The 14,118-nt window shown below is 30.2% G+C and overlaps 1 protein-coding gene across 2 annotated transcripts in view; it reads left to right on the top strand.

Annotated features, from left to right (window-relative positions):
- The window catches only part of Nsun5 (Nop2/Sun-like domain containing protein 5), a 34,753-nt gene that overhangs the window by 14,365 nt on the left and 6,270 nt on the right, over positions 1-14,118 (top strand). For both annotated transcript variants that reach the window (XM_085820611.1, XM_035349503.2), the window contains exons 4-5: positions 5,538-5,679; positions 9,411-9,526. In XM_085820611.1, coding sequence (XP_085676737.1) covers positions 5,538-5,679; positions 9,411-9,526 — 258 coding nt within the window. The remainder of the gene's footprint in view (positions 1-5,537; positions 5,680-9,410; positions 9,527-14,118) is intronic.

Below are 14,118 nucleotides of genomic sequence, written 5' to 3'. Positions count from 1 at the left end.
TTTAGTAAATTAGAATATTTTATTAAGAGACATACCAGTTTATTTGGTGCTTTCTCTCTCTCTCTCTTCTTCTAGAATAGGATTTAAGTTCAAAATGAGTCATAAGACTTTCATTTAGATTTTCGTATATCATAAACATGGTTGAGTTTTTTATTATATTATAAGGTATTTCACCCACCTTTGTTGTGTAGCAGTCAGCACACTCACTGCGTATCAAGAGGTCTGTGGTTCAAGTCCCTGTGAGTGCATTACTCATTTTTTATTTCTTTTGCTTTAAAAAAAATACCCGATGTCTCTACAGTGGCACCCGAACTGAAAAAGGTGGTGGATGATAATTCTCCACCACCAGGATTTGGCGATTAGGTCTCCTAATCCCCAGTCGCCCCATAAAAGGAGGAGTATATAAGGTATTTTTCCCAACTTCTTAGCATGCCTTCGTTGTGTAGTGGTCAGCACGCTTGGCATGTATTGAGAGGTCAGTGGTTTAAATCCCGTCGAAGGCAATGCTTATTTCTTCAATTTCCTGATTTAAAAAAAATGTCTAATGTCTCTACAATATAATTAACCCTTTGACGGTTATGGAAATGAGCAGTTTCCGTTTACTTAATTCGCGCAGCATTAGGAGTAAACAGTAGTCGAAAGTGGCAGCTGTTTTTCCCTGCTGTTCTTCCAAAAATGTCACCTTTCTCTGGCGATGCCGTAGATAGCTCGCCTCGCGCATTTTAAAAATTTCTTAAAGTATTTGTAGTACATAAATAACAGTTTTTACGTACTTTAAAATAATTATTAAACAGTAAATTATAAATGATTATAACCAATTATATAAATAATAATAGTTAATTATAAATATAAGACAAATATTAAACTGAAAGGACTAAATAAATACAACTAATGTAAAACTTTATGAAGCACAGTATAAATACAGTAATTACCTAAAAATCTTTTTGTGTGTGATATACTTTAAAACATGGAATTGCACATAATGGGGCATTACAGTCTTTGCAATACGTACGTGTTTCACGGCGAATTCTTTTTCCATTAGCATCATTTTTCCTGCAACATACCACACATCGTCTAGTAGGTTCTTTCTAATAGAGAATTTCAGAAATATTTGTCACGCAAGCTTTCATGCCTACATCACCAGTAAAACTAAATCAGCTAGGAGCGTGAGAACTTGAATCAATTATAGAACACTGTCGAACACTCAAAAAATCTTCCTCATCGCTTGAATCGTCTTCTGAGCTTGAAATACTGTGAACAAAGTCTTCATCAGATTCAAAACTTGATAAGCTTCCTGTATCACAATCATAATCATCATCATACCTATCTAACTTTCGCTTTTGAGCCATTTTATTGTACAAACACCCTAAAAACCATGCCAAAATACGTATAAAATGAACAAGGTCAAGAAAAAATCCACCTTCATTATGCAAAGAAATTCATGGAACTCGTACTGCTATCTGTAGACAGTAAAACTAACTAAATTTCGCGAGTAGCATTCCTTTGAAACAGAATCAGTGCAGAATAATAATGGCGAACGAAGTCAGCTCGTCAGCGCGCATTGGGGAAAAATTTCACTACGCGAGTAGTGCTCGTTACTAACCATTTCGGTCAAAATCTTGCTCCCGAGCGGAACTCGTTTGCGCGCATTATGAAGTACGATTCGATTGCGAGCTGAACTCGTTCATAACCATCAAAGGGTTAAGATTTTTTTAAATCTATTAGAATTTTTTCTTTTCTTTTGATTTAAGGGGGGTCTGCCTCTTTTTAATTTTGCTGTGCATAAAATTTTATTAGTCATGTTGTATAAAAATACATTGCAGCTGTATGATTATGCAACATGTCTGATAAAATGTGTATTGCATTCTTACAGCACATGACTAACAACTCAAAATACAATTGTGAAATGCTTTTTAAGGATTTTCAAAATGAACATTTTGTTGGTTATAGTTGCATGCAATTACTTCATGTGATAGCATGTATATATTTTCACTATTTTTTCTGAAATTTAGAATCTACTTTATGACCTGTTGCTAATGTTTGCAGTGCTTCATATTCAGTGTTAGTAACAAGTTGTAAATTATGACATTTTGTCACAAAATGAGCTGTGTATATTAATCATAAGAATATGTATAATATTATCTGACTGCCAAAATTTAACTCAAAAAATAATTGTCTTACTTTGTTATCTACAAATATTGTTCACTTCTGACAATGCACTTCTTTTAATCTATTCTAGGAAACTGGTAAACACTTTTCTCCTGTATTTTTTCAGAATATATATTCCATTAGATAAAAGCTATACTCAATGTAAATGAGTTTACTTAAAAAAAAAAAAAAATCTTATTTATATTAATTTTTTTTATTCTAAAATATATGCAGTTTTTACTTTTTAGATCCATACTAAATTTATCAGTTTAAATTAATTGTACTTTTATGTATATTTTCAAATGTATGCAGTTTTTCAAAATTATTGCAGCTGAAAGTTGTACATTAATACATGTACATAATCATGCTACAAAAAATATTCAGAAATGTTCTTCAATCTTCTCAGCAAGCAATCGTTTATGAACAGGAAAATAGGCTAAAAAGTTAATGTTCAGTGTAATAAGATCTAAAGTAAAATGCTTTCAAATTAAAGTCTTGAAAGCATGATTTTTCACAATATAGAACTCAATAATCAGAAATAATAACACCTACATTTACTATAGGAATTTCATTTTACCATAAGGAAAAAATTTCCATCATTTTCCAGTTTCCAGAAATTTGGTTTTAATTCCAATAAATCAAATCAATCACTTCAATAACTTGCAAAAAATCAACTGCCAAACATTGTAATGTATATTAACTAATGCTTTTGTACCATTTTGTATTAATTTTTCATTAAGTATCAGTTACATCTTATTTCTGCTATTATCCTTTAATTTTGATGACCATTATAATTGGGACAAAATTATTTTTTTTTTAGAATTTTAAGTTGGTTACTATCTGATGCTAGAAAGTCCCTTGTCATCTGAATGTCTACTTTCAACTACAGTCAAAAGTCGTTAATTCGGACACACATAATCCGGAATGATCTATAATCCGGACCTTAAAGATACAAACTTTCTGCACATGCATCGCGTTGACACATGCGCATAAGACCTTTACGGCTGCGAATATGCATGTGCGCATGCGCATAATACGCTTGCGCGTTTAATGTATAACAGACGGTATAAGCTAAGCTAAAATTATCTAATTCAGTTAATGTTGCAGACTGCGTTGTTCCTTAATCTTCGAATTGGATCCGGCTTATTAGTTTTTGCAGACTGTTAGAGCAATTTTATAAAAGTAAACTTGAACTTTCGATTATGTCAAATAGAATTTCCGATATATATTTACTAATATGTAAAGGATCTAGAAAGCGAAAGTATGTTTTGAAGTCCATTAAACAAAAAGTGGAATTGCTGCAAAAAATGGATAAAGGCATATCCTTCGTTTCTCTAACCATTCCCATCACTGATGACCATGTGATAACAGATTTAAATCTCTTTTTTCATTTTTTGTTTTTTCCTTGCAGTTTGCTGCTATACTCCCCCCCCCATATGTTCTGAGTTGGATATGGAATGAATTTTAAATATATTATTTTTTGTTTTGCATTATCATATAAATAAATGTAGCATATGTATAATTGTTATTTCATCTTTCAAAACTGAAGGTAAAGGGAGCTCGCTGGAAACTATGAATGAAGTGGTCGGGGTTCATTGAGATGTCAGAGATCTGTTAATGGAAGAGACAGGGTCTGCAGGATAGAAAAGAAGCGCAGACAATCATTTGTTATCATTATTTATATGCATAAGTTAACTGTACAGTTCTGTGCATCCCTGGTACATTTCCAAAAGCTGAAATGTATTGTGTTCTGAGTGATGCAAAATGCTTGAGTAAAATAGTATGCATGGCTACTAAGACTAATCCTTTTCTTTTTAACTGTGTAGCTGTTTTCAGGCAATCAGAACATTATGCAAAAAATCACGTTACACCTGAATTCTAGAAGATAATTTGTCATAATTTTCTGAAGCGATTTCACTAAACAGTCGCTGAACCATACTTTTGCTTTTCAGTTTTCTTTGTAAAGTTAAAATAGTCTTTCAGTTTATTATTAGTTTTTTAGGATATTTATTTATCCTAAAAAAAGTTGTTAAAAGAGTATTAATATGGATCTTTTGTAAAAGTTTAATGAAGTGAATATATTTAAGGAATGCCTATAAGGATAATATAAATTAGTTTAAAAAAAATAATAGCAATTGTATTCTTTGATCCTAATTTAAAGAAATGTAGTTAAATTTTAAATTTTTTCATCTTTTAGTGTGTTATTAGTGATAACTGTTCAGTCCATATGAGTAGAAAGTACAAGTATGGGTAAAAAAAGTGCATCTCCTTCTGTTATAAAGTACATAGTTTATGGTGAAAGTGAGATATACAGTCAGAAGTCTTTAATCCGGAATGATCTATAATCTGGACCTCAAAGCTACAAACTTTCTGCATGCGTGTTTAATGTATAACGGATGGTATAAGCTAAGCTAAAATTATCTAATTATCTATTTCAGTTAATGTTGCAGATTGTGTTGTTCCTTAATTTTCTAATTGGATCCGGCTTATTATTTTTTGCAGACTGTTAGAGCAATTTGATAAAAGTAAGCTTGAACTTTCGATTATGTCAAAAAGAATTTCCGATTCTGGAGCTGCCAAAGAATCTACAAAGCGAAAGCATGTTTTGATGTCCATCAAACAAAAAGTGGAATCCCTGCAAAAAATGGATAAAGGCATATCCTTTGTTTCTCTAACCGTTCTGAAATCTGTTTATCAATTTCACGCTGCTCTGCGGGGGGGGGGGGGATGTCGCGGCGTGCAATGTACTGGAAGGTGATCTGTCAGCCTTATCTTCAGGGCAGATATTTTTATTTTATTCCACTTATAATTCCTTACTAAATGTAGTATTTCATCTCAATGTATTCCGTCTTTGATATGATTTAAATCAAATTCCTCGTCATTATAAATATCACGAATACACATCAAATAGTTTTCTGGCTGCAATTTTCTAATTTCGACTATGCGTAATGTATGCTTTATGAAAGAAATGTTTAATAAAGTAAACAAATAAATATTAAGCTGTTTTTTTTGTAAATTTTGATATCCTTTAGATCATAATTGCTCTTTATTTCATAAATTATGGTTTCATATTTTTAATTTTATAATTTCTGTATGCCATTTTACCAGATTTAAACTGATGATCTATAATCCAGAAAAACCGATAATACAGAATCGCCGAAGTCCCTAAGAGTCTGGATTAAAGACTTTTGACTGTATTAGTTTTTTATGTCTGTAGTCATCAGTTGGTTAGAGTGAGATTTAAATATTTGAAACTGCTTGATCCAGAGTAAAATAGACAAATAAATAAAATAAAAGTGTTATTTATTTTAGTTTATTTACTATTTTAGGCAAGATAGTTATAGTGTATTTTTGTGGTTAAAATACAGCATCTGTTTCTCAATTTGTAGGTACCTTGAGAAGGTGAAAAATTTGAAACCAGGGGAATTTCTGATTGACTATCACTTTAAAGACCTTTTGGTGTTTCCGTGCAAAGAGAATCTTAGAACCTGGGATTTATATAATCAAGGACATATATTTCTTCAAGATAAGGTAAGAAATAATACTTATTATATAAAATAGTTAATTTTTGAATATTTCTACCCCCTTCCAGGTTTCAGCATTCGGTAGAATTGCCATTTTTGGGAGATATTTTGGAGTATGTACATGACAATAGCCACACATGCATGTGTATACTTATGTGTGTTTGAGTACTTTTGAAGGACATGGTTGAATTATCCACCAGCTGTAAAAATTCAAGTATTAGATTGATAAATTTTTGCCTTTTTTTAAATGAAATTTTATGTTTTTTTATAAAATATTTTTTAAGCAGTATTTATGAACAAAATAATACTTATGAAATATAAAGAAAACTAAATGTTTTTCACCAATTCCAGAAAACTGCCTTTGAGTTGATGACGTTTTATGAGGTTGTTGATAATAAAAGAGTTCTAGAGTTCTAAAGTAATGGTATTCCAGTGTCACACTGGCATTACTGTAGGATAAAAATTGTTAAATTATTTTCTTTATTACTTTCCTTTTTTCTATCTTAAAAATAAATGTATGATTATTGAGGTTTTTGCCTTCTGTCAGTCTTTGATTAATTAGATTCGTCTGTTCCTTTCTTAGAACACAGCTGCCTAATGCTTGAGAATATTTATATATTATTCATGCTTATATGAAATTAAAAGCAAAAATTAAAATTATATTTATTAAAATTAAAATAAAACATTTTAGTAATGAGCTGTGGTAAAAGAATAGTGCATTTTACTGTAGAACTATTAAAGAGTTGCTAATGCTCATTTCTGCCAGCTACTGGTGGATCTCTGAACTTTCTTTTCTTCCATTTCAAAGGAAATGTTGTAATTTGCATTCCTGGAATCTAACACATCTTGTCTCATATCTGAATGCAGTTGCTGTTCAATATTTATGGCTATGTTGAAATACTGGAAATGTCTATTTGCCTTTTAATTGAAAATTTTCTAAGACAACTTACCTTTCACCATTTTCTTTTATATAACATTTCATATATAGAAATTATATGCATATTTTTCAGAATGATTTTAATGAGAAAGATTTAAAAAAAAATATTCCAGAAAACTATGTGGTAGTGCTTTGAGTTACTTCATATTTGGTAATACGTAAAGCTATCATCTGATATAGTTAAATAGCTTCTGATTAAGAAATGAAGCATGTAAACAAATTTTGAATAAAAGGCTGTAACTGTCTTTTTTCCAGCGAGAAATATAATTGAAAGCATGAAATCAATATTTTTAAATAATAAATATTGTTGTTTGTATAAAAGGTAAAAACTACAAAGTATAGGAAAAGCAATAAAGAAATGTCAAAAAGAATATTTTTTTTTTTTTTTTTTGAGTCTGTTTCAAAAGTAAAATCTTTAATTAAAAAAAAATGCTTCCCAAACTAACTAAATAAATGAAAAACTATTAATGTCTTTATATATCTGTGTTTTAACAGTAAACAAAATAATAATAAACATTTAAATCTTGAAAAAATTAAATAGCAATGATCATTTTTTAATTTGACGGAATATAAAACATGCTTCAGAATTATTTCACTGGATATAAATGAATATGCATCATGACTTGATGAAGTGTAGATTTATTTAAATGTCCATAACTTAAAAAAAACTGAAAGAAATGAAGAAGAATGTGTTCAACAATTCACAGAAAGTTTCAATGAAGAATTTGTAATTATTTCTGAATTTTCATATGATAGAAAATTAAACAGTTGATAAAAGAGTTAAAATTAAATCTCCCTATTATGAAAAATAAAAAAATCTGATGTGTACACCGTATAACTTCCTTGTACAGAATATTAAATTGTATGCATTTTTTGCTGAATTTCATTTAACTTTGTTTCTTTGAATTTCGTTAGAGATACATTTCTCATTCAGTTAATTCAGTTCTCACTTTGTGGCAGTGCAAAAATACACGAAACCTCAAAATATCTTTATTAAAAATTGAAAAATATAAAATACTAGATACAGTTAAAACAATTTTTACAATTAAACTTCAAGTTTCTACACAAAAACAAGCAATTCGGCCAGCGGGCAAGAAGGCAGATTTTTCGGTAGACAAAACTGAAAGTTTACTTTTGGTCCCATTCGACAAAAAGACACTGAGGGTACAGCTTTTCTATCACCAAGCCTTTTTCTGTTTGAAGGGAAGGGGTTACATGTAAAATAAAAATATGTAAATTAAACTTCTTATTTTAATTGGCAGTAGACCCTTAATCCTTCATTTTAATTTGGGCATTTCTTCTTATCCTCTCCCCCTTTGTGTCCTAAAATTAGTAGCTATTTATAATATATCAATCTAAAGTGCATCATGTCAAAATCTGCATCATGCTTTCTTTTGTAACCCTGCAATGCGGACACATCTTATCCTATCACAGATCAAAAGTTCTATTAAGAACCAAAAACTTTTGACTGTTCTGAATTCGCAGTCGCTTTCTTGGCTGTTGCTAACATGTTGCACCTAGTCTCTTTCTTTCCATTGTCTTAAAATGTATTAAGCTTTCAAAATTGTGGTGTTCCTATAGTGCCCATAATGATGTGTAAATCAGATTACACATTATTCAATAATGAAATTACATATTATTCAGTAATTAACTAATGACATGTTAGTTCAGTAATAAACTAATAGTAATACAACTCTATGGCTATGTCTGTCTACAAGTGTCATACTTCTATCTAAACAGTAAAGACTTTCCAAATTAACCTAGATAAAGGCATGAAATTAATTTTAGATAGGCATGAAATTGGTAATTTTTTCCCCCTTTAAAAGCTTCTGATTAGTATCTGTGTCTTATTGTGCTTTTGCAATGATAAGAAGGAATACTGATTTAATGAGACTTAAAACATTGCATGTGTTATTTAAAGCAGTAAAACAAAAAGCTGGAGAAAAGTATTACTGCTAACTGAATGAAACACTTTTTTTTTTTTTTTATCATAGAAATATGAACCAAAATGTAATCTGAGAGTTCATTGATGGAGCCATCAGATAGAATACTGAAAGAATAAGTGTTTTAATTTAATGCATTTATTGTAACACAACAAATTCTCTTTAAATTTCTGTTAAAAACATCTTTATAAAGTTATTAAAAATGCTATAAGTGGAACATTTAAGAAAATAAGTATTGAATTCAATGCATTTATTATAATACAGCAAATTCATTTTAAATAGGTATAAGCAAGTTTTACATTTACATTATTTAGAATGATTGACCCTATTTCAGATGAACATAATTCCATTGCTTTAATTATCATATTATACAACCTGTCAAATGAAAAGATTTCCAAAGTTTAATGTTTTTGATCCACAAAATGTTGATGTGGAGTGTTACGTTTTGTGAATGAAGAGCTGTCAAAGAATAAGTTTCAGTGGGTGGCTCCATAACTTATTTTCTGAATCCAGCCTTCTTATTTCATTAGATCTTACTGAGTTTTCACTTTGAAATTATATTAAGATGTTCCTACTATTCCATCGTTGTTTTCATCGCTTTTGGATCTACATGACAATATTAAAAAATGCATAATCAGTGTTGTGGAGATAGTAACAAAGGATGTGTTGAAAGAAATGTAACAAAAGTTCAGTTATTGTTTTCTTCAGACAACCAAACTGTTATACACGTAAAACATTTCTTAAAGTAACTAAATAGTTTTCTTTTCATTTCATGTATTACTTGCCAATCTGTTTTTGTAAATTTCAAAAATAAAGTTGTTTAATATCTGTATAATCATACTGAATATTTTCTTTTAGTCTAGTTGTATTCCTGTTTGTGTTCTTTCACCACAGCGTGGGTCTAATGTTGTGGATGCATGCGCTGCACCAGGAATGAAAACTGCACATATAGCTGCTGTCATGAAAAATCAAGGGTAATTTTGAAATTTTGAGTTATAGTAGAAAGGTTATTTGATTTTTCTTGCATTTCTAACAAAATTATGCCATGTTTTAAATTTTTATTACTGAATTGTATAATATTTATAATTGTGGTTAAATCAGGCATGAAAGTTTTCTGTGTTTTTGCGGAATTCCGCTTTTTTAAACGTCACCCGGGCTGTTTCTGAGATCAATGTAGAACCATTGAGAAATCGCGACCAGCAAATGTGTGTGTGGTGGTGGTGGTGGGGGGGGGGTAAACGAAGGGCAGGCTCTCTCCATCTTTTCTTTGTAAAAAAACTTTATATCATGCCAGAGATCACATGGACCTTATAAGAAATAGACTAACCCAAATGAGTTTTCTCCTTCGTCTGACGCGTTCCCGGCTGTCACCTTGATCACATCTGGAGGAGTAGGGACGAATTGCCGAAATTTAACAGTGGTTGCCTATTGTGCTGTGTATAATTGTCAAGAGAAAGCTGGTTGTGGCGCCTCATTTCACAAATTAGAATTTCTCTATATTTTTATTTTTGAAAATGAGATTGATTTTTTAAAAATTTAGCATATTTATCAAGCATAATTAGCGTTCCAAATAATTATAGAGCTATAGCATGCTTTCAGAGGTAGACATTTTTTTAGCTTTTCCTATGCTGTAAGGAAATTTGTAACTACAGTCAAAAGTCGATTCGGACACCAATAATCCGGAATGATCTATAACCCAGACCTCAAAACTACAAATGTTCTGCGCATGCGTCGCATTGAAGCATGCGCATAAGACCTTTACGGCTGCGCATAATAAGTTTACGCATGCGCATTTGATGTATAACGGACGGTATAAGCTAAAATTATCTATTTCAGTTAATGTTGCAGATTACTTTGTTTCTTAATCTTCGAATTGGATCCACTTATTAATTTTTGCAGACTCTTAGAGCAATTTTATAAAAGTAAGCTTGAACTTTCGATTATGTCAAATAGAATTTCCGATGCTGGAGATCCCAAAGGATCTACAAAGCGAAAGTATGTTTCGATGCCCATCAAACAAAAAGTGGAATTGCTGCAACATATGGATAAAGGCATATCCTTTGTTTCTCTAATCATTCTGAAATCTGTTTATCAATTTAACGCTACTCTGCGGCCAGGGGGGAGGGGGAACGCCGCGGCATGCAATGAATTGGAAGTTAATCTGTCAGCATTATCCTTATCTTCAGGGCAGAGGTTTTTACTTTATTTGGCTTATAATTCATTACTAAATGTAGTTTTCATCTTGATGTACTCCGTCTTTGATATGATTTAAATCAAATTCCTCGTCATTATAATTCGCTTCCGATAGTGAAGAAAGTGATGCAGAGGTTATTGAAAACGAAAAAATTTCGATTGACAAATTAGTCGGTATTTTCGACACAGCAATTATAGGACTTGAACAGTGGAACTTTGTAACTGAAGAAGAAATTATGTCTGTTTATAGAATTAAAGAGAAAGTATTATCACATAGCACAAAGTAACTTAAACAACTTACATTGAAAGAAATGTTTAATAAAGTAAACAAATAAATATTAAGCCTTTTTTTTCTGTGAATTTTGATACCCTTTAGATCATAATTGTTCTTTATTTCATAAATTACGGTTTCATATTTTTAATTTTATAATTGCTGCATGCCATCTTACCAGATTTAAACTGATGATCTATAATCCGGAATTGCCGAAGTCCCGACGAGTCCGGATTAACGACTTTTGACATTACTTCTTTTAGAAAATAATATTTTTAATCTTAACTAATAGAAAATTTCAAACAAGCATTTTTATGCTTTTTATTGGTGTAAATAAGTAAAAAATACTAAAATATTTGAAAACAAAATTTTGAAAGTTTTGTTTAAAATACTAAATTGGGCTGCTTTTTTTAATTTGTAGATGAGTATTAGTGCACAATTTCTATAAAGGAATTTTATTTCAATTATATTTCATAATACATCATACTGATAGACACTTTTGACTCCTTAATTTTTATACATTTAATTCTAATATTAAAATTGTATTTAACCATAATAATTAATTTTGTTTGTATTTTACAGTGATTATTTTTTTAATTTATTTTTAGTTCTGCATAAGATTTTTTTTTTTATTTACGGTTAATTTTATTTATTGGCTCGAAGCGGCATTTTGCGCTGTTTCATTGTAAATCTCTGCATCTCCTTGCAAATTGTTGTTACCAAATATTATTGCCCTGTATTATATTTAAATAAATTAAATAATGAAGAATCTGCATGAATACATGTATGTTTCTCGCACTGTGGCAAAAACGACAGTATCTAGAGCCATCAAATTTTGAATAATGTAATCCTCCACCCGAACATGGGCATCTGGACAGCCGAATTTCGAATTTGTTTTATTATCTATTTCATATTTGGTAAAGGTTTAACGGATTTTTGATTAACAAATTCAACAATTTTAAAGCGAGCAATGGCAACACTACGAAAAATAACATTTTTATCTCCAGTGCGGAAATTCTAAAGATATGCTGCTTTCAAATGTTACAGGAGATGTTTCAAATGTGGTTTACGGGCAAAGAACATGATATTCAATAAATATAGGTAACACACAAAATGTTGCAAAAAGGTTCCTTTTGGGCATAATATATAATCTGAGTGCTTCTAGATTTTATCTTTTTTCCCCTTCATTACACTCAAAAAATTGTATGCTCCAAATTTTATAAATCACTAAAATAAATAATCCACTTTAATGTTAATAATTTAATGATGACATAATCAAATAAATAATTGTTTTGTAGTGTTATTATAGTTTTGAAAATCACTGCCTGAAAATGTTCATTAAATTAAAAAAAAAAAAAATCAGATCTTGTTTAATTTTACCTTAATTATTTCAAAGCATCACATACCATCAATCTTATTTAATTTTACTTTATTTTTACGCAAAATTAAGTTCATAATTTTTTTTGCTTAAGAGTTTTTACCGTTTAAGTAAAGATGTTTGTACAAGAATTACGCGTGAAGAAAATGCACGAAATGCAGTAAAATGTTCTTTAATGAGATGTATTAAATCCTATTTGAAAAAAACCGTGACTTTCATAATCTCATTACTATACAACATATCACATTTAATAATTAAAAACAGTTATGTGATACAAACGCAATAGGTTTCAGTGTTAAAGTAAACCAGATCGTCCCTACTCTTTCTTGCGGACATGACGGTGACACGCACCCCACCCACTGGGTTAGTCTATCTCTTATAAGGTCCATGAGAGATCGCGAAATACATTGTTTTACATCAAGGCGAAGTAGGTGGGGCTTATGTGGAAAGGCGGAACTAGATGCGTACGAATATCGAATCAAAGAAGAGCAAGCAACCATCAAACAAGAGTTGACTTCAATAATTTCAGCGATCGGTGCTGGTGCCATCTGTCAGACATACGGATAACCACTTGCATTCTGCAGTACACAAAACTCTATGTAAAAATTTAAGGAATGCTCATAAACTGTACAAAGAAGAGCTAGAGATAAAAAAAAGAGGAGCGAGAATCTAAAAAAAAAAAAAAAAAAAAAAAAAGCAATTAAACATTGCAGAAAATAAAGAAGTATCAATGGATTGTATAAAAGCTGCTGAAAAGAAATTGAGACTAGCTCGCAAACAGAAATTAGAAAAGTTGGCTGCAAAAGTAGCAAAAAAAAAAAAAAAGTTCGAGTGAGACAGACAAAATAGTTATTTTTTAAATTCCTCCTTTAACTATATGTTATGTTATTTTGTGACTATATTATCTCATATGACTACTTTTTCTTGTGTTATATAAAGTACTGTTTATTGAACTAAAAATGAAGATAATTGAAAGCTATAGTAACAGTTATATATGTATATATATATATATATAATATCTAAAACTTCTCATTGCCTGGAAATGGGCAGTAATATATAACATAAATATGTATATTAGTGTGTTGTAATGTTGTGTACAGTATTCATGTATCAACTGTTAAATTAAGTTACATAAAGAGCATCTTAAAGAAGGTTAATTCATTACAATCTCTTGGTGATTTACTGTTTTTTTTTTTTTTTTTTTTTCTTCTATAAAAAGATAAAATTAATAGCAAAATAGTAAGTACAAGTATTATTTTAGCTTAATTATATGCATACGTTTTTTATTAAAAGGTTGATATTTTATTAAAATGTGGTTTTTTGAGGTCGCGCGTGCGTATTTAGTTTTTGTGTAATTTTGTGTCCGCGTTTTGTTCAGCTTTTTTTGCCAACTTGCACTTTCATGCCTGTTAAATAGTATGCAGATTGCAGAGAAAATTCAGTTATCTTTGAAGTGTTAATAAAATTGTAAATTATTACTATTCTAATTACAGTTATGCATAAAATGTATATAAGAGTAATGTATGTAATAGCGAGTCATAAGAATAGATGGATGCAGTTTTAAATCACCATTTGATATATGAATTTTCTTAATTACAGTCAAAAGTCTTTAATCCGGACTCGTCGGGACTTCGGTGATTCCGAATTATAGATCATCAGTTTAAATCTGGTAAGATGGCATGCAGAAATTATAAAATTAAAAATATGAAACCGTAATTTATAAA

Source organism: Stegodyphus dumicola, chromosome 1, assembly GCF_044657685.1.
Source record: "Stegodyphus dumicola isolate Sdum_Otavi_A_Nest chromosome 1, ASM4465768v1".
Lineage (NCBI taxonomy): Eukaryota > Metazoa > Arthropoda > Arachnida > Araneae > Eresidae > Stegodyphus > Stegodyphus dumicola.
Note: the sequence above shows the minus strand (reverse complement) of the source record. Positions and strands in the feature narration are given on the sequence as shown.